Source organism: Pteronotus mesoamericanus, unplaced genomic scaffold (genome assembly GCF_021234165.1).
Source record: "Pteronotus mesoamericanus isolate MK-2021 breed Mesoamerican mustached bat unplaced genomic scaffold, CSHL_Meso_final contig_56, whole genome shotgun sequence".
NCBI classification, from domain to species: Eukaryota; Metazoa; Chordata; class Mammalia; order Chiroptera; family Mormoopidae; genus Pteronotus; species Pteronotus mesoamericanus.
This window is the reverse complement of record NW_026555201.1, coordinates 6231328-6256532: the sequence shown is the minus strand read 5'-3', so window position 1 is coordinate 6256532 and position 25205 is coordinate 6231328. Positions and strand designations below refer to the sequence as shown.

The 25205-nt window shown below is 37.9% G+C and overlaps 1 protein-coding gene across 2 annotated transcripts in view; it reads right to left on the bottom strand.

Moving 5' to 3' along the window:
- The window catches only part of SRGAP1 (SLIT-ROBO Rho GTPase activating protein 1), a 251609-nt gene that overhangs the window by 18616 nt on the left and 207788 nt on the right, over window positions 1-25205 (bottom strand). Inside the window, exons 12-16 of one of the 2 annotated variants that reach the window (XM_054580037.1) lie at window positions 23352-23454; window positions 19433-19493; window positions 19200-19277; window positions 16961-17095; window positions 1020-1125 (exon numbers count right to left, since the gene is read on the bottom strand). In XM_054580037.1, coding sequence (XP_054436012.1) covers window positions 1020-1125; window positions 16961-17095; window positions 19200-19277; window positions 19433-19493; window positions 23352-23454 — 483 coding nt within the window. Of the gene's footprint in view, window positions 1-1019; window positions 1126-16960; window positions 17096-19199; window positions 19278-19432; window positions 19494-22807; window positions 22842-23351; window positions 23455-25205 lie in introns of both variants that reach the window. The other variant, XM_054580038.1, reaches the window with a different exon arrangement.

Below are 25205 nucleotides of genomic sequence, written 5' to 3'. Positions count from 1 at the left end.
CCCTGAAAATACCGTAGCATTTTATTAATATGATTTTTACCTTGTATTTTACCTTATATTATATAAAACATAGTTTATACCCATCCCTCTAGATACTGCTTATTTCCAGTGGTGACTTCTGTACAAACAGGTTCCTCCCATCCCTTGTGGATATTTCAGTTCCATTCTGTATGGCTCCCAGCCAGCATTCCTCTAGTGTATGGCACTTGGTTTCTAGGTAATTTCGGGAATACTCAACAGGGTTGTAAAAAATCCCCATGGCTTTTGAGAACCTCTAGTGAAATAGGGAAGAGAAAATATCCTAATTTTAGGAAGGGAGGATCCATGCCAGGATGGGAAGGCAAGTCCCCAAGGTAACTTGCCCCTGGATTTATTCCCAGTTGCTTAACTGAAACACTGAACAGCGAGAGGACTCTTAGCTACAACTTGGGGAAGATGTTCTTCTAACGGAGCCCCTGTGTCAGCACTGAAAATCAAATTGCTTAAAAGCAATTTATTTGAAAATAATGCAGTAATTTTTAAGACTTCTGTTACATTTTTAAAAGAGGTTTTAGAGATAACATTTGCTTAACAAGGTCTCATATTGAATTTGCAGAAATTCATTTCAGGATCTGTGTATAAACCTCATCTGTAATTCCCCTCCCTCCCTGACTACAGCATTAAAAACAACAGAAATTTTCTGCAGTGAGCAGGCGGCTTACATCATTTTGACAAAAACATTCATGACATTAGCTTTGGACGACAGTTTGAAAAGCACATATTTCACTGGGAAGTGTTCTTTTTAGTGGTATTTGTATAATTTTGCATTTCTGACCAGCATTTCCGTACCTTTCATCTGTCATACAACGACCTTGATCTGCTGAGGGAAGAGGTATCTTCAGCCTATATTCAATCATCTGTGACTCTGCTGATGAATGAAACCCGAAGTACATTTTACAGAATCCAAGAACAAAGACAGCATTCAGAGCTGTGCCAGGACAATTAAGATGGGCCTTTCGGCAGGGCATGAGGGTACTTACTGATTGAGGAAGGCAAAGAGGTACCTCATCACTATGAGGACCGATCTGGGCAAGGTCAGGAGGAGCTTGCGGATGTGAAGCGCCCTCTCATAGAGATTATCGACTCCTGCAGGCAGAAGAGGACATGGTCAGGGTCTTTCACTTGCCACAGTTAAAGCACAACACTCCAGGGCCAAATTTTGTATCTGAACATAAGCAGTCCCGTGGCCCTGGGTGAGATGTAATCATAACCAGCACAGTGAATAAGTGATCAGTCTGGGCATTATACCGCTTCTGAAGGCTTCTGCTCGGACCCACCGCTGTTTCCTCTGACGTTCGTGGTCTCGGCCTTGAGCAATTCAGAGCCTTCTAGGTTTAAAAATAATTTTTCACTTGCTGCTATTTACAGGTTTTGCATCTGATATGGTTTCAACTTCTTTTTTGCTCCGTGTTAACTACCGTAGCTTTCGGGGATGTTCTCCTTCACCCCATTATTCATGAATTGATCATATATTTATTAGTCTATTACTACGATTCAGGCAATTCCTTCCCCCAAAATACCATAGTATTTTATTAATATGATTTTTACCTTGTATTATACTATTTCATCAATTTTTTAAACAAACTATTTTAGGAGAGCCTACTAGGCTTCAAGCGCTGAGTCAGGCATTCACAGTGCATCAGCGATAGGATCCCGGCTCTCATAGAAACTTCAGCCTGGTGTTTACAGCTATTTATTTCCTTATCTGTCTTGCCTGTAAGGATCGTGGGCTCTGAAGAGACGGGTATCTGGCACTTTCTAGTGTCACTTTACATCTTTACCAGGAATACAAATTGTCCAAAGTGTCTCAGTACCAAAGTTGCTTATGATTAGTAGCAAAAAAGTTATTGTTAATAATCCATTACCTGCATAATGGCCTGTATTTTACATCGTATTTTCACATTCATAGTCTAATTTAATGTGGAAAACAATGCTGTGCCGTGGGCACGGCACGCACTGCCATCCCCACTTGCTGGGCGGATCGGGCCCGTGAGGACAGGGCGAGTGGCTTAGCCAGGGTCAGCAAGAAAGTCTTTCTTGGATTTCAAAATATTTTTATAAAGTATAAAGTTGGATGAAGACATCCAACAAGCATATATTTGTGAAAAGTATTTCAAAAATATTTTTAAAGTTTACTAAAATTTCATATTACTACACTTATTCTGAATTGCTCTTGAGATAGTCATGTATCCTACTTGAGAGCCTCAGGCTTTAGCTTCTGACACTATAGTCAATTGAGTCTTTTCCCACTTCTCAAGGTGTATTTTATTTGTTTTTTACCTCCTACCATACACAAATGAAGTTATTACTCCCCAAGGATCTCTGCTTGGTTTTCTTCAGTGGCACAGCCTCAGCCAGTCTCAAGGTTAGGGCTGGCGCTCTGATGAAGATGGGATCTTGGCTTCATCTTTCTCATGTGTGGGGGACATAATACGCCTTGTTGTTTCTACCCCCTGAATATCTCAATGATATATCCTAGTTGAAATCTTTATTATCTCTACTGGACTACCATAATACTCTCCCAACTCAGTTTCCTATTTTAATTCTTCTTAAACCCATGGTTCTCAGCCTTGACTTGGAATCACTAGGAGAGATTTTAAAAATGCCAATGCCCAAGATTTGTTTATGCAGCCAAGGCTGAGAGCCATGGCCTCAATGACTCAAGCCAAGCTCAGGTGCCCGGGATCTCAAGTGCCGACCCCACCTACTTTTCACTTATCAAACCACCTGATTACCTAGGCATTTCATTTTTCTCTCTGCACAGCTGAAAACGTGAAAAGTATATTAGGAATATTCTCATGTAACCACTGATGAGTTCGTGAAGCAACAAATAACTTATCGAGATCCTTGGGACAAATCACATTCATTCCCATCTTTGAGTACGCCACAGCTGGAACTACTGCTGCCATCTTTTAGAAAATGGGATTTTAGAAACTCTAATCAGAATGTAAGTAAAACACGATCATCCAATTAACACTCCTGTAACACTAAAATTTTCAACATAAACCTATAATTAATAATAGTGTGATTTCAGTAATGTTGCAATAAATACATTTATATTCACCTTTGAATTTGTGAAGTGTTTCAAAATGGGAAAAAATATAACACTATGAGCAATGCAGGTTAGGGGCACATCTGTTGAGTTTTAAGTACTTTGTTTAATATACTTTCCAGATAATGATCTTGATTTTTTTTCTGAAAAGAGGGAATAAGAGGCTTAAAAAAAAGTTATTAAGTAGGAACAAAAATTTACTTGGGCCACAAGAATTCGATAACTAAGTTTATTAGCATTTTCACCTAATTCAGCCTCAGTGTCCCAGTAGGACCAAAACATACCCCAGAGTCATCTGTTTGTCTTCCATGACAACTTCATGGGCCACTTGGCAAACCCACGTTGTACAGAAAGAGGAACTGAAATACCTATAGATGAAGTGATTTGCAACTCATTGAGAGTTTAACGGGGATGGGGGGGGTCATTCTACATCTATACATGCTATATGTTTAGGCATAGTTAGATTACTGTTTCATATTTGAAATTAAATTGTTAAAAGGTTATTACCTGAAATAACTGATTTTTAAAAAGAAATTACTGCTGTTGCTCTTTTCAGATAAAGATAAAAAGATAATTTAGCACACCTGTATCTAGAAAGTATACAATGAGATTTATTAGCGTTTATTCCCTTGGTCATTAAAAATTGTGTGTGCAAAATGATTTGACATTCATGTCTCAAAACCAAACAGTCACAAACTTAACATAATGTAAATAATAAAGATGAATTGTCCCATTAATGGTCCCCTGATTGGCAATACCTTCTACTTTTTTCCAGCCACTTATAGAGCCATATGAGCGTTATAGTTTAAAATAAAATAATAGAAACTTCTGCCACTGTTTACTGAGGATGTAGGAGTATTTCAAGAGTTAAGTCTACTGCTTCTCTAAGCTAATCCTCAGGGTAAGTGTATGGTCAACTATCAAGGAGAGGATGTTCACAGCTGAAAACCAGCTTTGAGGTCTTAAAAAAAAAAAAAAGGAAAGGAAAGAATGCAAAAGGGTCCAGTTTTAATGCATTACTGATCTTTCACCTTTATCAAATCCCGTAGGGTGCAAATCATTTTCAGGCTAGAAGAGGACACAGGCATTACTTCCAAGGGGCTTAATGTTAATTCGAGATCTACTTGCCTCTATCTCTCAGTTCTAAATATAGTTCCCCTACCCCATAAAGACAGTTTCAAATTTTATTTTAAAAGAACTGGGGCAAACATATTTACATACCAATTCCATAGCAGCATTATTCATAATAGTCAGGAGGTGGAATAACCTAAATGTTCACTGATGGACAGATGGTATCTACACTTGATAAAATATTATTCAGCCGTAAAAAAGGAACGGCATTCTTATACACACTACCAATTGTATAAACCTTGAAGGCATTATGCTAAGTGAAATAAGCCAGACACAAAAAGACAAGTATTGTATGATTTCACTCACACAAGGTATCTAGAATAGTTAAATTCATAGAGACAGAAAACAGAGTGGTGCTTGACAGAGATTAGGAGAAGGGAGAAATGGATAATTATTGCTTAATGGATACAAAGTTTCAGTCTGGGATAATGAAAAATGTCTGGAGATGAACTGTTTAATGTCTCTAAACTGTACACTAAAAAATGGTTAAAATGGTAAATTTTATGTTACGGGTATTTTACCACAATTAAAAATAAAGGGCTGGGAAGGGGTGCTGTGAGATGCAAATGAAAGATTTCAGGAGAAAAAAGCAACAGGAATGAAAAAAATGTGACACCAAAAAGACTAGATAAAAATTAAGTGAGTCAGGCGTACATTCTTTGCAACTAGAGTAAACATAAATCAAAGCAAAACAAGAGTTGCTGGCATTCCTGAATTAGTAGCTAATCCATCTGTCCCAAAGACCTCAGACCATGATGGCTATAAGCAGGACTCAGATATTACCTGATTGGTTGCTCAACGGGCTGGCAGCCTGCATCCCACAGCAGCCTTGCTCTAGTACCAGTGACTCATTTACTCTCCCGAGTCCAGGTTGCTAAGGACACTCAGATTAATGAGCATTCCTAGCCAGCTGTGAGTGTGGCAATTCGGGTCTTTTACAATTTTAAGCTGCATGAAAAGATGGATCTTTTCTTCGCCCCAGAAAAGTTGTCAGTGAGGAAAACCAGTGTTTCACTTGGATTTCCTTTATGCTGGGCTTTGTTTCAACAATTCAGATCTTAGGTAATTAGGTAAAAGTACCATTCATCCAATCTTGGTCACATGCTCCAAGCTCCACAGGCTAATTATGTATGTTCTTTTTCTAGCACAGCAAGGTTCCCATGTCAAAATCCTAACTTCCCAGCATGGGGGTTTGACAGCTCTGTGTAAATGCAGGCGAAAGATTCCTCACATAGCACAAGTTACTTCAGAAAATGGCAAAAAGTTCAAATGGCCATTATTGGAAAGTACCAGTTCTGCTGTGGCACTATTTGCATAAGTATTGGTTTGTCAGAAAACAAATAATAAATCACAGGATGTACATTAATCATCAGGTATGAAGACAAAGAAGGAAATTAATGGCCACATTTAGAAATGGTTTATTTAAGAGCAAGCACACAAATATTCCTGAGCTCCACAGCCTACAATTCATGGTGAATTTAACTGTCTGGGGCTGTTAGGTTCTAACAAGGTCAGGAATTAATCAATTTGTGTGTGTATAATAGTGAGAAAAACAGAGATGTTCTAGTATATCTGGATGGATCTTAGTCTAGTCTTGAGATGAATTACCAGCTGCTCTTCTAGATAAGAAAGGAAACGCTAGCAAGTCTCATTAACTATTAATGGATTGAATTCTGCGAATTAAGCCATTGTGTTCTTTCCTAGTTAATTAGTAACAATATTGCTTTATATAACAATATATACATAATGTTTCTCCTTCTGCTGAATTATCATATTAAGGTAAGTAAAGAAACTGAGTCTTAGCCTAGGAAGCTTTACCTATTCAGTTGATACTAAGCAACCAAAACAGGTTGCTAATTCAGATACTAAGCCTAGAAAACATTATTAAGAATAAAAGAAAATTATTATAATGTATCAAACAAATTTAGAGGTGAGAGAGAAAACCACCGTGTTTTAAATAAGCAGGAATAATTTTTAGTAATAAAACCATACACTAGAGCACCAGAAAAAGAACTCAAAAGCTTTTTTTATGAGAAAAATAGAAATGAGCAAATAGATTTATGTACTAAGAGGCTCATAGTATTTTATATAACTGTAACATCACTGAAAACAGTCTAAATTTCTAAAACTATGGAATTTGTTAAATAAAATAAAAGCCATTATATGGCTACTAAAATTTGTATTTTGAAAATATTTGTTGATATGGGAAAATGTTAATAATATCATTAAATTTAAAAAGTAGTTTATAAAGAGCAAATCTTGTATGATAAAATTTTTAATGACAGATTTCTTGAGATATAATTTATATATCATATAACTCATACATTTAAAGCATAAAATTCAAGAGATCCAAGATGGCAGAGGAGTAAGTGAAAGCTACACTAACCTTTCCCAGGACCAAACTAGAATTACAACTAAAGTGTAGAGAAATCATCTAGAATCACCAACTGAACACTAGATGAGAGAAGCCTTATAACCAAGGACAGAGAGAAGAAACCACTTCACCACAACGTGACTGGTAGGGAGTGCGGAGTTGGTGCAAGAGGGCTGGCTGGGCGCCCCCAGGCAAAGTTCCCCCTAAGAAGTTCCAGAGGGATATTTCAGTGGCTGGCGCCGTGGCGGGGGCGGGGGGCGTGGGCAGGGTCCTTCTGAGAAGTGTGGGGTCTAAACTCCAAGCTGGGCTCCCTAGCCTATAGCATCAGAGCCATAATGGAACCCAGATAACATCGAGCTGTGAAAAGAAGCAGGATTTCTATCTGCCAGGGAGAGATGGCTGCTGGAGCTGCTGAGAGCCTCTTAAACGGCCAATGCACAAAATTTCATTCGCAGCCACTTAACCCGGGGCTCCGACAGAGGGAGGGCAAAGTGGACTAGAGACACTTGAGGAGAGTCTGGGATTGGTGACTCTGGGGAGAGAGCTGAAGGACCAGTACCAGCATCCCTGTGGTGAGTACATTCCCCATACTGCAGCAGCCACCTTTCTCAGGCAGAGCACTCCTCTCCAAGTGGCATCAGCCTGAGGGAAAGCAATAGCCCTGCCCACAGGAGTGACTCTGCCCTGTGGAGCTTAAGCCAGGCTGCTGATTACAGCTTAAGGCTCTATCACTGATTAGTTTAACAACTAAGGCTGAAAATATAAAGAAGCAGTCAAAATGCAAAGACAAGGAAACAGGCCCCAAATAAAAGAACAAAATTCTCCAGTAGAACTAGATGAAATGGAGGCAAGCAATTTATCAGATAGAGAGTTGAGAGTAATGATTATATGGACACTCAACAACATGAAAAAAGACACAGAAATCATAAAAAAGGACCAGTCAGAAATAAAGAATGCAATATCTGAAATAAATAATATACTGGAAGGAATAAATAGTAGGTTAGATGAACCAGAGGATCGAATCAGTGATTTGGAAGACAAAGTAGGAAAAAAACACCCATGCAGAGTAGCAAAAGGCAGAAAGAATTTAAAAAATGAGGACAGCTTAAGAAATATTTTGGATAACATGAAGCATAACAACATCAATATCATAGGAATAACAGAAGGAGAAGATAGTGAACAAGGGATTGAGAACCTATTCAAAGAACTAATGACTGAAAAATTCTTTAATCTGGTGAAGGAAAAAGACACATAAGTCCAGGAAGCTCAGAGAGTCCCAAGCAAGTTGGACCCAAACAGGACCACACCAAGACACATCATAATTAAATAATAATTAAGAAATCAAAAGATACCTTGAAACAAATGAGAACAAGGACATGACAATCCAAAATCTGTGGGACACCGGGGAAGCAATCCTAAGAGGGAAATTCATTGCATTACAGACCTATCTCAAAGAGAAAAAGCAAACAAACAAACAAAAAAACCACACAAAAAAACAAGAAAAAGGTTCAAATAAACAATCTAACTTCATACTTAAAGGAACCTGAAAAGGAACAACAAAAAAACCCAAAGTGGGTAGAAGGAAGGAAACAATAAAAGTTAGAGCAGAAATAAATGAAATAAAGCCTACAAAAATGATACGAAAGATCAAAGAATCCAAGAGCACATTCTCTGAAAAGGTAAATGGGATTGATAAACCTTTAACCAGACTCATCAAGACAAAAAGGACCCAAATACGTAAAATCAGAAATGAAAGAGGAGAAATAGCAACTGACACCAAAGGAAAACAAAGGACTGTAAGAAAATATTATGAACAACTATATGACAACAAACTGGACAACCTGGATGAAACAGATAAATTTCTAGAAATAGACTATCTTCCAAAAATAAATCAAGAAGAATCAGAGAATCTGAATAGACAGATTACACCTAGTGAAATGGAAGCAATAATCAAAAAACTCTCAACAAACAAAAGCCCTGGACCAGATGGTCTCACAGGTGAATTATACCAAACATTCCAAAAAGAACTAACACCTCTCCTTCTCAAACTATTTCATAAAATTCAAGAGAAGGGAAGGCTCCCAAAGCATTATCCTAATTCCAGAACCAGATGAAGATACTACAAAGAAATAAAATTTTAGGCCAATATCCCTGATGAACATAGATGCTAAAATCCTCTAACAAGATATTAGCAAACCAAATACAGCAATGCATCAAAAAGATCATACACCATGATCAAGTGGGATTTATTCTGGGAGTGCAAGATTGGTACAACATTTGTAAATCAATAAATGTGATTCACCACATTAAAAAAAATGAAGGATAAAAGCCACATGATCATATCAATAGATGCAGAAAAAGCATTTATAAAATCCAGCACCCATTAATGATAAAAATGCTCAGCAAAGTGAGATTAGAGGGAACATACCTAAATATAATAAAGTCCATATATGACAAAACCACTGCCAGCATCATACCCACTAGGCAAGAACTACAAGCGTTCCCCTTAGGATCAGGAACAAGACAGAGATGTCCACTTTCACCTCTCTCATCCAACATAGTACTGGAAGTCCTAGTCATAGCAATCAGATAAGAAGAAATAAAAGGCATCCAAATTGGAAAGGAAGAAGTAAAATTGTCTTGTAGATGACATGATACTGTACACAGAGAATCCCAAAAATTCCACCAAGAAACCACTAGAACTGATAAGTGAATTCAGCCAAGTAGCAGGATAGAAAATTAATTTCCATAAATCAGTCACATTTTTATATGCCAACAATGAACTAAAAGAAAGGGAAATTAAGAAAACAATCCCATTCACAATTGCTACAAAAAGAATAAAATACCTAGGAATAAACCTAACCAATGATATAAAAGACCTGTACTTGGAAAATTATAAGACACTGAAGAAAGAAATTGAAGATACAAATAAGTGGAAGCACATATCTTGTTCATGGATAGGGAGAATTAACATTGTTAAAATTCCCATACTACCCAAGGCAATCTATAGATTCAATGCAATTCCTGTCAAGGAATTCCAATAATGTATTTCACTGAACTAGAACAAATATTTCAAAAATTTATATGGAACCACAAAAGAGCCTGCACAGCAACAGTGATCCCGAGAAAAAATAAAGTTGGAGGACTGTATACAATAAGGCCATAGTAATAAAAAAAGCATGATATTGGCATAAAAACAGACATATAGATCAATGGAATAGAATAGAGAGCTCAGAAATAACCCCACACCTTTATAGTCAATATTCGACAGAGGAAGTAAGCACATACAATGGGCTAAAGATAGTTTATTTAATAAGTGGTGTTGTGAAAATTGGACAGATACATGCAGAAAAAAGAAACTAGACCACCTTCTTACACCACACACAAGAATAAATTCAAAATGGATCAAAGACTCACATGTCAGACCCCAAACCATAAAACTGTAGAAGAAAGCAAAATCTCAGACATTGCTCATAGCAGAATTTTATTGGATATATCTACCCAGGCAAGGGAAACAAAAGAAAAAAAAAAAACCAATTGGACTACACCAAACTAAAAAGTTCTTGCACAGCAAAGGAAATCATCAACAAAATAAAAAGACAACCCACAGAATGGGAGAACATATTTGCCAATATATCTGATAAGGGGTCAATATCCAAAACTAATAAAGAACCTACAAACCTTAACACCAAAAAAAAAACCCCCACCCAATTAAAAAATGGGCAAAGGACCTGAATAGACACTTCTCCAAAGAGGATGCAGAGAGGGCCAATAGACATATGAAAAGATGTTCAATGTCACTAATCATCAGAGAAATGCAAATTAAAACCAATGTGAGATATCATCTCGTACCTGTCAGAGTGGCTATCGTCAATAAATCAACAAACAAGTGCTGGTGAGGATGTGGAGAAAGGGGAGCCCTTTGCATTGTTGATGGGAATGTAGAATGGTGAAGCCACAGTGGAAAGCAGTATGGAGAAATCTCAAAAAATTAAAAATGAATGCTTTTTGACCCAGTGATCTCACTTCTGGGAATATATCCGAAAGAACTCAAAACTCTAAATTGAAAGAACAAAAGCATCCCTTTTTAGAAAAAACAGCATTATTTACAGTTGCCAAGATATGGAAGCAGCTCAAGTGTCCATCAGTAGATGAGTGGATAAAACAACCATGGGACATTTATACAACGGAATACTTCTCAACCATAAAAAAGAAGAAAATTTTACCCTTTGTGACAGTATGGGTGGGCCTGGAGAACATTATGCTGAGTGAAATACACCAATCAGAGAAAGACAAACACTATATGATTTCACTCATATGTGGAATCTAATGAACTGAAGCAACAAGGAAAATGGGGACAGACTCAGAGAGCAGGATGACGGCTAGGGCGGGGGGAGGTGGGGGGTGGGAGGACTGAGGAAAAAGGACTCATGGACATGGACAGCTGTGTGGTCATTGCCGGGGGGTGGGGGCACAGGGGGCCTAAGTGATAACAGAAATAAACATAAACGATAACAGTAAATAACAATAAAGATAAATAAAAAATAAAGTGTACAATTCAATTGTTTTTAGTATATTCACAGTTGATCAATCATTATCTCAATCAATTTTAGAATATTTGAAGACCTCCAAAAGAAATCTCACATCCATTAGTAGCCACTTAATATGACACAATTTTTATTAAAAGTATGTGATTGTGGTGTGTGTGTGTAGAGTAAATAGTATTATTTACTATATATGTATATATATATTGCGTATTATTTACTATATATATATATAAATGCAGTATTATTTGGCAGTAAGATAAATTACTGATACATGCTACAACATGGAAGAACCTTAAGATCTTATGCTAAGTAAATGAAGCCAGTCACAAAAGACCACGTATTATATAATTTCATTTCTGTGAAACGGTCAGAATAGGTAAATTTATAGATAGGAAATAGATTAGTAGTTGCCAGTCCTGGGGATGGTGGTGGTTATGAGTAAATGGGAAGTGTGTGCTAATTGGGGTTCCTTTTTGGAGTCATGAAAATGTTCTAAAATTGATTGTGGTGATATGTGCATAATCCTGTGAATGTACTAAAACCACTGAACTGTACACCTTAATGGGTGGTTTGTATGTGTGGTATGAGAGTTATATCTCAAGAAGGTACTTTTAAAAATGTATAGGTATATGTATAGAAAAAATCTGAAAAGACACTAAAAAGCTGAATATTATCTTTGTATAGAGGAATTATAGGTGATTTGTTTTCCTAGTTTATTTTCTAATTTTTCTACAGTGATCACATACATATTACCAGCAAAATAAATCATTGGTTCTTTAAAAGCACTGATTGATGATTTGATCATTTTAATGAATTTTTATTTTTCAGGTGTGATAATGGTATTGTGGCTATGTTGTACATACATAAAAAAGAAAGAAAAGAATCTCCATTCCCCCAGAGATATATACATACAGGTGAAGTGATATGATGTCAGAGGGATGAAGGAAGGGGTATAGGTGGGATAATTTTGTCCAAAAAATGAAAGTTGTTAAATCTAGGTAACTATTTATACTGGGGTTCATTATATTTTTCTGTATCATTTTGTAAATGTTTGAAATTCTCTATAATAAAAAAGTCCAAAAGAAGGTTGATTCTGAACACAATGGACAGTACAGTTCTACTTTGGTTTTAAAAAAGAATTGAGAAGTGCACATGAATAGAGAAAGAGCACAAGGAAATCTAACCGAGTGCATACACAACAATGATTCTCTTCGGGAAGTGGCATTACGCATGACAGTATTTTCATCTATGTGCTTTTTTTGTGTATTTTTCAAATTTTCTACAATGATGATGTTGATTTTGTGATAGGTAAAAAAAAAAATGCCCTCTGAAAATGTTTCTGCATGCCCAGAGAAGTCACCTAAACACCACCACATGATGTAAAGTAAAGTGCCAATGTTTCAGCCGGGCTCTCAGCCCTGAGACAGCCAGGAGAGACCATGAATTGCTTGAGTAGCTCTTCTAAAGCAAGTCACTTGGACTTCTGCCCTAGGGAATCTCAGAGCCCCAATACACAGACATTCTAGAAGCTGCCCAGACTGTGTGGGCATAACCATTAACAAAAACATTCACAAGGTGGATGGTTTAAAAAAAAAAAAAATCAACCCTTGGGTGAGAAACTGAGACGCTACCAACTTTGTTGCTTCAAATTTAGACTGCACTTGAGATCACGAGGTCTTCAGATAAGCAATTTTTAAAGAAATTTGCAGTGAATTGGGAAATGAGTAGTGCACATTGAAAGAAAAAGAAAATGTTAAGACAAATTGTCTTTTCTTATCAATACACACATTGACAGCTTTCAGAGAATATGTTTTTTGGGGGCATAAAAATGGCATGATAACAACACCTCATAAAAAAAAAAAATCTTTCTCCAAACAATCCAAATATAGGTAAACAAAAACTCAGAGGTGTTCCAGAGGCTTATGTAAATTCTTGGAAAAGATGAAAGAGGAGGATTTTTCTATACAAAATAACTGTCACATGTAATTACCTTATTAGGGAAAGTCACATGCAATTATGGCAATTCCAGGAGAATATGACACGAATGGAAACAATTGATCTCCACAAGAGCTCTCTCCCCTAGAATTTCTAAATCTTTGTGCCTCTATCACATACTAACTTACATTGCACTTATTTGTAAGTATCTTATCTCCCCTACTAGATTTTTAGCCTCTTGAATGCAAAAATCAAGTCTTTGACTCTAGAAAGTTTTGCATATTGTAGGCGATTAATCAATCATTCAAATTATAAAAAATATGTAGTATCAATGAGAGAATGTAATGATGGACATATTATACCATTCTTGAAGATTTTATTGAAAATCCAGGAAAACCAAAGATACATCATGGTCACATTGGTAAGAAAAAATGCTTACCTAAAGATGAATCAGTAATAGCTAGAGAGGCCCTCTTTTTAAGAGATTAGATTTTGGAAGAAAAGGGGTTGTTATATACAATGCCATCACATGTTTTTGAAACTATCCTATTCTGCAAAACTGGGTACTAAAAATAACAGAACTTATACATAAAAGTAGGGTTGGGACAGACTGCTTAACACCTATAAAGTTTATAACTAGAGCACTAACAAAAACATTAACAATACTTAAATTACTAGCACAGTTAAATCTCTACTGGTGGGTGCACGTAGCATCCTTAGCAACCTTAAACCCCGGGGCTCCTGCTTCTTTGATACGAAGGTCCTGAAGGGTTTTTGTTCCCAATGGAGACTATTTTCATAAAATTTAACCCAAAGATTATTAATCCATTGATTTTCATTAATTCCTTCCATCGTTTTAATTAACACAGGGCTAAATGTCGTTCAGGCTTCTTTGTTGGCACTTGCAGCATTTCGTGTAAGGAACTGCTTGCATGAAAGAAAGGTATTTTTGGAGATTTCCCATTTTTCCCTTAAGTCTTCATAGTTCGCTAAGCCTAACTCTTTAATTGTGGGAAACTTGTCTTTGATTGTTACAAAACATTTAATATGTTGGGCAAAGTCATGCTGGAACCAATACAACTTTTGGATGGAACATCATTTCCAAATGCATGAGAAGTGTTTATGTTAAAAAAACACACACAAAAACAAACAAACCAACCCATATGTTTAGCATAACAGACAAACTGGTAAGTGGCTAACCTAGGTATTGGCATATGTGACCCAAGTTTATAGTAGGAGTAGTTGTAATAGTTGTAATGATGACAGCTAGTAACACTTATTGAGGCTTACTAAGTGCCAGGCATGGATTGTCTCATTTATTCTTCACACAGACTCTATGAGGTAGATAAAGAAACAGACATTTAATAAGATATAAATAGATATTAGTCTCTGTCCAAGATTACAAAGCTGTTAAGTGGTTAAGTTAGGATTTGAACCTAGATATTTCTGGCTCAATGGCTTCATCTTTTAATAACCACAATGAAATAATATTTCTCATCCAACAAAAATGTGAAATGATTTTATAATAGTAACTGACAATGTAGCCCAATGTTCTTTATCCAACTGGTACATGTATAAGCATTGATATGATGTATGTACCTAGAAAACCTCTAAGCATTGTATAGTGCTTATTATTTTTCCAGATTTCAGCTTTCTGGCTGGGATGTGAGGGAAATCTTTGGACATGGCCAGAAGAGAATTCCAGAAGTGTGACACCTCCTTTTCAGTTCATTCCAGCTGGGTCAGAGGCCCACTGAGATGACTCAGACTATGCAAGGGCCTTGGAATGGACACACAGACACACTTCTGAATTCCACACAAGACATCAGACTGTATGGGGAGGGGGTGGCGGTAATCCTGACTGGGGAATTTATACCCAATGAGAGCCAGGGCTTTCAGTATGGATGCCAACAAAAAAAATTTTGTGGAATTTTGACTCTTCATTTACATTTCATTTAACAACTATGAATTACGCACTTACTATGTGCCTCGAGTTTAACTGTGCCAAGTGTTGAAATGACAACACTGAAAAATCCATCAAGACCCCATGGGTCTATGGAGCTTAACTACAGGCATTTCATTGAACAAACTGCCGGGCACTTTTCTTGGCAGTTTATATGTATTAACTCATTTAATTCTCACAACCCTATTGATACATGACCTAACGTTCTCCTTGTTCTATAGGTGAGGAGAAACTGAGGGGCAGAGAGATTAAGAAACTTGCCTAAAGTCACACAGCTGGTGAGCAATTTGGACCTAGGATTTCTTCCTGGGCTGTCTGAGTCCAGAGCCCATATTCTTACCTTTTCCCCGAACTCTCTCTGTAGCAGAGGGAAATGGTGGGGTTAAAAAAAGCTGTGATATAGGGTGATAAGAAAAATTATAGACATAGGTTCACAGGGGAACATTAATAGAGAGGAAAATGACGAATTCTGCTTTGGGGAGGTGGTATTCTGCGGGGAGCAGTTCACAGAGCAGACTCCTTCCTTTAGATCAGACAGAAACGAGATCTATCTGATCCCTTTTCACATCTGTGCATTCATCTCCTGCCACCCCTTCCTGGTTTCCTTTATTGTTCAACAATAGCAAACTGCAAGCACACTGTTTCCCACCTCCAAGCCTTTGCCTGTGCTGTTTCATCTGCTGCAGACTTCACAGCAGATGTCAAATGACTGCAGATGAAACTGTGGTCAAAGGTGTGGAGGTGGGAAATGGCCCAGCAAGCCTGCAGTTTGCCACTGCTGAAATGTAATGTCAACTGGGCAGGGATGGCAGGAGATAAATGTACAGCAGAAGAAAGAGATCAGATAGAGGAAGAATCCTATTCTGTGAACTGTCCATACTAAGGAGGTTGATTTCAGGTGGGAAATATTGGGATAGGTTTTAAACAGTGATATAACCCCATCTGTCTTTCCAAATCTAGCTGCAGTATGAAGCACGGAATGATGTGGAGGGGGCCGAGCTAGGGCAAAACCTCGAAGTAAGAGACCGTAACAGCGGTTTCAGGGAGAAGATGGTGGTGAGAATGGGGAAGGAGGGCTGAGTAGAGATTTTTTTGAGGCAAAGTCAATAGTTTTTGATTAGGTGTGAAGTTGGAAAGGTGGGGTAGGAGGTTTCCTTACTAGAATAAAGCTTGATTCTTATGAAAGCCCTCACCATGTGAGGTAAGTCAGCTTTAGACCCTTACCTGGAAAAGTGGACTTAATGGGGCACTGCATTTCTAGATGTACGGAATAAAACTGCAGTTAATACCTAATTGCTGACATTCATTTCACTTTCCCTCCGGTAGTGTCTACAGCCCCCACTGAAGGAAACAGCAGTGCTTCACCCCACTGATGATGACTGGTTTCATGCTATATCATCCACAGTCCCGGCGCAACTCTGCCTATCAGTTGGGGATGCCCACTGACAGATAATTACCACCTGGTGTTTCTGCACTGCAAGAACAATCATTTATCTCAGTTTACCTTATTTCTTGAAGTAACATTCAAGATGGATAAATTACCCCACTCCTAAGATTGGTGGAGAAAATCAGAACCAAAAGCTGAAAAGAAGTTCTATTTCCATGGTTATAACTTCCTCCTCTCCCTTAGCTGGCTGGCACCTGCCTTTCTGCTTTCTTTCAGACACTAAGTGGGAAGCTCTTGGGCTCTACGGAGCCTGAGCAAGTTCAGGAGAAAGGCCACTCAGCTAAGGGCGAGGCCACAGCTGGGAGGATGACTCATGCGGAATCCAGAAAGAAAACAAATGGTCTCAGAAATCTGGTGGTAGCGGGGTAGTGGTGGGGGTGGGGAGGCTGTGTGGACAGGGGCCACTGCCTTTTCCAGGGAACTGGTTAGTGGAACAGTTCTGGTGGGAAACTAAAAAATAAAGTTCACTTACTGATACAAGAAATCAGATCATTAAATCTTTCCTTAGGAAAGAGGGGGTTTTCCAGCCCACGGAAATAGAGCTTCAAAACACCAGCAACTGAGTTAATATCATGGTTACTCTGGTCATCAGCCAAAGGATTTTCACCTAAAAAAAAAAACAAAAAACAAGGTTATATACACAGTGTTTCTTTTTCGCCCTCTGAGCAAAAATATGTTTCTCCACATACACACATGCACACACACATTTCTATATATATGTGTATCTTTTAATTATACTTTATAAAAGATTATATGGTACTAAAATTAAAATAATCGGTTTAGATATACTACCCCATGATTAACTTAAAATAGTTGACTAAAATAAAGCTTTTTTAAAATCTTATGCTACCAAATAATCCCTTACAAGTTACCAAAATCTTAAAATAAAATATTGTGGTATTTAAAATTTTACCCAACTTTTTTTCTTGAAGTTAAAATCTTTAATCTTAGTTTGACAAGACTTCAAATACTACATTCTGTATTTTTTAACCTACTGGGAAGAAGACACAATATAGGTCTGTGTGGCTATTCTATATGGATCAGCAGAATGCATCAGATATATTATAGGCTTAACCTGATTGTGAAAACCCACAGTTAAATTAAGAAGTGTTTCCCAAAGTGGGTGGGTGGTATTCATGGCCTATTTGAAAGCTGCCTTCAGCAGTGGAAGATTCTGAAGTCAAGCAGGGGAATTTGAAAACGTACCATTAATTGTACCAAGGAATTGGTATAGAGAGTGGAAATTTTAAAACTATATCTCAAATATGAAATTTCATTATTTCTTTATGGTAAACAGTTTTCAAATATTAGGTAAGTGGCCTGGCTAGTCCCCTTCCATGAGAAATTGAGATAAAAACCTTAAGTTCAACGTAATATTATGCAGCCTTAAATCCAACTCCATTTTTTTATTCGCAAGACTGCTCTTCTCTTCTGAAGTTCACAACAATTGTACCCTGCATTTTAATTTTTTCCCCCCTCTCGAGGCAGTTTATTTTCAAGGACATGTTTGGTCTCTTTTCTCTGCTCCTAGGATGGGAAATCATTAAACACGAATTTACCAAAATATATACTTTTTTGCCCAATGTGACAAAACCTCGCCCAAAAAGATCACAAACAAATAACAAATATCAGGGGAATTTCCAAGGAAAAATAATAGTGCCTGTGGTGGCTGGCACGGGAACCTGAGGCTTTACGCCATTTCACGCTTATCCTGGATGTGGTTGATGTCAGAGCCTTGGAACACTTAGCTGCTGACAGGGGAGGCTGCTCTGCTCTACACATCATATTGGCCTGAGAATTTGGAACAGGAAAACAGTCTGGCTCCAATTTTACTCTTCAACCAAGGTTTCAACATTTCAAGGGCTCCCTGCCAAGCCTGGGCCAGAGGAAATGGGACCAAGGGAGGGAGAAAGCAGCCCTGCCTCCATGCCATGATGCCTCCCGCCCTGCGCTCTCCGCTTGACTTCCACGCAGAGGAAGGAGGTGCAGATATATCCAGACCGTTATAATTGGAGAGCATTAATAACTAAGAGCCATCACTAAAGAATTAGGTATTTTCATGGGTCACACCTAATCCTCACACCAATCCTGGAATTTTGCAGGTGAGGAAACCAAGGTCAAAGGAAGAGATGAGTAGCTTGACCCAAATCACAGGATTAGTAAATGAGAGACTCTGACTGGATCCTAGGTCTGCCTGACTCAAAAGTGTATGGTTTTGCTAATCAAAATAGGCTAATCAACAGTTCAGTAGGACTTACGTGACGGCCAATTGTGAATAAGGGTAAGGTACCAACTGGTCACGGAAGGAGTCTGGTCATGGGACTAAGAGGAAGGAAAGTGTTCCTAACAAAGGAAATAGACATGAAGCTGGGATGAGTTGCCTCAAACACCTGCTATCTAGGCCCAGAGCTGTCCTTACCATTCTTCTAGGACCCTTCCTATGCCACCTTGGACACACACACTGAGGGGTGATTGCTGCCATTTCTAACCCAAGACACAAACCTCATGCGCTTTCCTATACTTGATAATGAAGACACACGATTTTGGCTTCATTTCTTGACTATTCTAATTAGATTCTTACCTCACTATCCAAAATAAAATAAATGCCAAGAGAAAGGTTTTGAAGATATACAGAATGAGTATGCCACTCGACTCTACAGAAAAGGATGACTTTTTACATGACTTGCTTAAAGGTACAGACATGCAATTACCTCTCTCAAATGAGTTTTTAATGTCACTGACTTCCACCTGGGAACCAGACACTCTGAAAATCCCCTGATGCTGAAGACCTAAGGAGAACAGAAGGAAGAGAGGGTAAGAGATCCGTTACATCCTCTAGGTTCCCCCCTTTCTCAAGAATTAAATGTTAAAAGGAAAGACACATTTACTGAAATATTCCTGGCGATTATTTATTAAAATAAGAATTTCATAGTTTATGGCTTACCGTAGAGATTGATGAACCGAATACAACTTTCCACAATGAGGGGGATAACCTGCCCTGAGTCCTGGGCAAAGAGATAGAAGCCAGTTAGTTAGCTGCAAGGGAGAGGCATAAATCACACCTAATAATAAAGCTCATGGTTTAACTACATGGAGTGCAGGCACTGCTCATCTTTCAGATGACTGTTTCCAAATACGCCCCCCCTCCCTATATTCCACAAGGGCCAAATATAAAATTATATTTAACCAAAGGTATACTGCAGTTCTGGAGCAAACCAAGTTAAATACATTTAAAACAATCCTGATTTAACTTAACTCGGCTGTGCCTAGAGATGGCAAAGCTAATTCATCTCTTTTACTTACATTAGGCACACATATCAAAATGAACATATGAATCACTCATTTTTTAAAAGCTTATTTATACAATTAACCTAATGGACCTAAAAAGAACTGTGTATTCTGACCACAGCATCTTAGGACTGATTGGCCACACTAGTCACCAAACACAGCCTTACAGCCACCTCAGCACCCTCTCGGTGAGGTCCCTGAGAGGTTTTCATGTTTCCAGGTGCATGATATGAAAACAGCTTTACAGATGCTTATAATGTGTTATGTATTTAATTTGCACCAGAACTTACTTATCCTTACAGATTTTTCATTGTTATTTTTTCATGTTTTACAGACTTTAAAAATGGCACAAATGCACATCCCAGGAAGTCTCGTTTTCTTAGGAATGACATTTTTTGCCATTTTCTCTCGTATCTTGTAATATAGTCAGAGCACTATACTGAACAAATGTGAATACTAGAAATGCTTTAAAACATGTATAGGATGACAAATGAGACAAAGGAGTTGCGAAGGTCACAGTTAAATGCCATGCACTCTGTGTAGCTAAAGAAGGTTACTGACTACGGAGTTATTTTTCATGTACTTTTAGACTCTGCTCTTTCAGAAATTAGATTTTAAAGGAAACATGGAGGTTCCAAATGATTAGCTGACATAGGTACTAATTCATGAGGAATTTTACTCTGAAACACAAGGAGAATTTGGTTGCCTTAACATATTAGAACAATTCAGAATCCACTAACCTTTCTAATTAAGCCACAGAGTAAAGACTGGGAATAATGTGGTTCAGCAATTTAAACTCTTTATTATTCCTAGAATGGGTAATACACTACTTGAGGAAGAGTTTTATTTTAGGTTTCAAGACAATCTAATCAGTCTATAAACCAGTTAATGGTTCAATTACTTCTGGAGCCTATATTAAGTTTCTCTAATAGTTAACTTGTTTTAGAAATGTAAACTTTATTAATTTCTTAAAGAAGTTCCTTAAGAATAAAAACTCTCTTTAGTGTGGACTAGCTGACACAACAATGACAATGTAATTATAGCAAAACCTACTGAATATGTGAGGGGATTTTTCTTTAAGATACAAGTGTATTTTAGGGGAAGTAACCTTTAGATGAACAATGCATGTACCATTGTAAAAGAGCAACAAATATTTAAATATAAGTGATGAAAGGAGAATATTAGTTTGCATCTTTGCTAAACTTAGTGTTAAAATACAAAGAAAAATAAACAATAAAGGTTATTAAAAGGAAAATGTTTGCACTAAAATAGTTCAAAAGATGTCTCATGTTTGCATATTACTTAAAAATATTTTTGTCTTTACATTTACTCAAGTAATTGCTAATCTTTTAGCTATTATCAGTATTTCATTCAGATATGATGAATCATAGAGTAAAAAAAAAAACAAAACGTGTGTGTGTTTACTTAAATTTTATGGATGCCAGGAGCTTTGGTAGAATATTTTACAAGAAGTGGAACAATGAACAGTGTTCCACCTACCATTCAAAGAAATCCCTTTGTGTCTCAGTTTCCCCACAGGAAAAAGGAAAGATGGTTTTTGCTCTTCTGTCTCACAGTGACATTGTGGGGACCTTGACTGACTGAGCACTTCTTAGAAGTATAGAGATCTCTGTATCTGCTGTTATTGCTATTACCAAAGATTCTTTAATGTGCCATCTAGGAGAGTGAAGGGTTCACATCAGTGATTTTCCCGCGATAACTGGTTTACTCTTTCTTTAGTGTCTAAATCCAGTTTAACTGTTCTTAATAAAAAAATCTTTTAAAAATATAATATATGCTTTTCTTTTATCTTGAGCAGTCATTCTCACACTATGTTATCAGATACAACAGAACAATCCATCTGCTTTTCTGGGCTCTTCTACAGTCTCTTTCTCTGCCAGGCCTTTTCGGCTGCTCATCTCAGTGCTTCCGTTTTACTGTTCCCTTCTCTCCAGCTAATTTACCCCTGCTTACAAGCCCTGGGTTGGGAAACTAGGTAATCAAATTTGACAATAATTTTATATGAAATTAGAGCCAAGAAGGCTCTTCTGAGTTTAAGGCTTTTGGCAGTGGACTTGTGATGGCTATTTAGGTTGTCCAGTGACCTTTCACTTAATTCCAGGGTTAGGGCCCATTTTTAAGGCCATGAGAAGTAGTCAGTCTCTCTATGCATGTGTGAATCTGTCTGTCCCTACACACGCCACACAAGCGTGCACGCACGTTTTACAACCATTAGTTTACCCATTCAATAAAAGATCTGTCTTTAAAGAAAGTAAGCTATCTATAATATACTATTAAGAAAGTAAGCCCTGGCTGGTGTGGTTCAGTGTAATGAGCGCTTGCCTGTGAACCAAAATATCACCAGTTCGATTCCCAGTCAGGGCACACGCCTGGGTTGTGGGCCAGGTCCCCAGTAGGGGGCGCACGAGAGGCATCCACACATTGGTGTTTCTCTCCCTCTCTTTCTCCTTCCCTTCCCCTCTATCTAAAAATAAATTTTAAAAATCTAAAAAAAAAAAAAAATAATAATTTTTTTTAAAGTAAGATATCTGTACCATATTATTAAGGGAGATTATCAATGATGTAGTTTCCTATGTAAATTTAGTCTTCAGAAACACCGCAGCCTGTGTCATAAGATGTTAGCTATGAAAGACCCAGTTCTTTTCTTTTCTGTTTGGCATATTTTATATGAGGGTACATAATCCAGTATTAAATGTGCACTTGGTATTTAACACTGACTTACCTTAATAAAAGCTCGTGACTCAAATTTGGTCCATTTGCCAAACACATAATATAAAAACTACAAGTTTATCCAGTTTTACTAGAGAAGACTATTCTTCTTAAATCAGTGTTTGATTTCTGTAATTCCTTTTTAAGTAAAGCCTATTTATAAGCCTGTCTGATTTTCAACTGCAAACATTTTTCTTTTAAAGACCTTAAAAAAACCTAATTAAAGCCAAGCATGACTCTGATTTGAAAATGACACCAAGAGCAAAAGAGGCTGTGTCCTCGCTTGTCTCTAGCACTATACCTGATGTCTTGCGTGCGAGTTCCTTCGTCCTCGGCTAGAAGCGTTATAGAAATGCAGGATGAAAAAGAAGACAGAGTAAACACAGCAGAGATACAAGATATAGGCCACAAGGTCTTACAATTTATCCAATATAATGAATTCCTCAAGTCAAGGGAAATAAAAACTCGTGCTGAACTTGAGAGCTACCCTAACAATGAACTTTAATAATACATTTTGTGCCATCTCATATGCATGAGTAAAACGAAAACATTTTATCAGGTAGCTCTTTTCCTTTTTGTACAAATTATGCCTTTTTTCTTTTTTAAATAAAGAGGGCTTTCTCTTTTGCCAGCATAATAATACCCACATTTATTTCCTCTACTAAAAGTACTCAAACCAAATATTGTTTTCTCTCTGACTTCAGGAAATATTATATTGATTTTCTGGGAAAGCAAAGAGCCCCAGGACAGACTTGGACATAATGACCTGCCTCCTTTTATGCGAGGCTGAGACCATTATAGTAAGAAGCATGGAGATCAGCCACCCAGATGGCTGGTGCCAGTACCTTGACGAATGTTTCCAAATCCCCATTAAACAACTTAGCATTATACTGTGAGCGGGGTCTGGACTTCCTGTGTTTCTGGGGCTTAGGGGGAACATTTGGAGGCCTAAGGGAAGGGAATATAATTACTGAGCACGGCAGAAATCAAACAATAAACAAAACACCCATAGGTCACATCAAAATTATAAAACACTAAATCTGTGTTCCTTCCCCGCCCTTACCCATGGGGAAAATAGTTCTTCCCCTTTCCTATATATTTACTTTCACTTACATATCAAAACAATACAAGCTATTCATTCAGACCACTTTTTTCTCGTATGTTGTAGTTGACATTTATTTGCTAGTTTGTGTAAAAATGAAAAGCATCACCAAATGGGATGGAGAATTATTTAGTCAAGTGTTTACAAACCAAGATTTGTGTTATTTGGCTGATAAGCCACACAGAAGGCATGACGGGTCATAAAAATTAGGGCTCTGATAGATCCCAATATGAGAAATTAAATATCATGTTTTTAGTTACAACATAATTCTTCAATGCAAATAACATCACATCTGTTCAGTATCCCCCAAGTATTAATGGGACTTGATTTGATACAAAAGTAACAATTAATGGATCACAGGTGAAAAGGCAGAGTTGGGTTTCAAGGCTATTTCTCTGCAGGGGTGTACAGACTCCCGTGAATTACTATTTCTTTAAAACAAACTATCTCATCACCTAAATATTTGGAGAGTATTAGAATGTACCCATTCATTCTGTCCTGAACTCTCTCCATCTCCAGCCTGTTTGCTTTGGTGGCTAAGCCAGTCTCTTTGGCGCATGCACATCCAGTGTGCCATGTACCTTATTTATAAACCTTGTAGCACCTTGCTCTGTAGTTGGGTGAGGGAAACTTTTCTGTCCTCTCCCTTTAGAGCAAAGAGGCCCAGGATCACCTGACTCAACTTCTACAACTGTGCTGAAAGGAATACGTGGAAGAAAGAGTCCCAAGACCTCTCTGAATGGACATTCCAATGTAAACTTCTTAATTGGAAGGCTTATGCGAGGATGTACACCGTACTTGGAAATTAGGTAAAGCCATTCCATTAAGCTGCAAACTCTTTAAGAAGAATTACCTTTTTAAAGTTCATTCAAGTCCAAAAAGGCCAGTTTGGAAACAAAATCCCAGGAATTTATGTGGAAACCTGCCCAACTTCATAAGAAATTACCACTGCAATCAAGAGCAGTAAGGGAATGACTGTGCTGATTCGGCCTCCCACAGCCAGATTCTAAGACTCTGCAGCAGGGGGCTTGTACGACTAACGGGGGCATGCAGCAAGTAGCACCTGAAGCCCCGTGGCGCTTGAGAGGTGGAAGGAGCCTTTGCAAATATCCAGAAGCAAATATGGAAACTTCTACCAGGCAGCATGTCATAATCTGCCACTACTGAAAGCTCTGAAATCTCTTTTATATACTGAATTCTGTGCCATCCAGAGGAAAGGATCTGGTAGATTTAAGAAAAGAAAACAGCGGCCCACCAAGGAATCTAACCGTATGAGCTTGATTTTATCCACCCTTTTCATTATTTTAGGAGTATTTTAAAATGAAGGCTTTATTTTTATTCACCATTGGTGAGAGCAACAGATTAGAAGACAGTTGTCATTGAAAAGCCAGTTGGTTACTCCCAGTTCTCAAGAGAGGGGCATGAGCCCCTCATGAGCGGCAGGGCTGGTCAGGGGAGAGACCGCGAGGGAAAACTGGGCAAAAGTCTTTGTTGTGGACCCCGTGGGAGGGGTAGACAAGGCCAGGCAAACGGGTTTAGGACTGGCTGGTTGGAATGATTTTGGTGGGCTCTGGGGCACGGGAACTTCCTTGTGGTC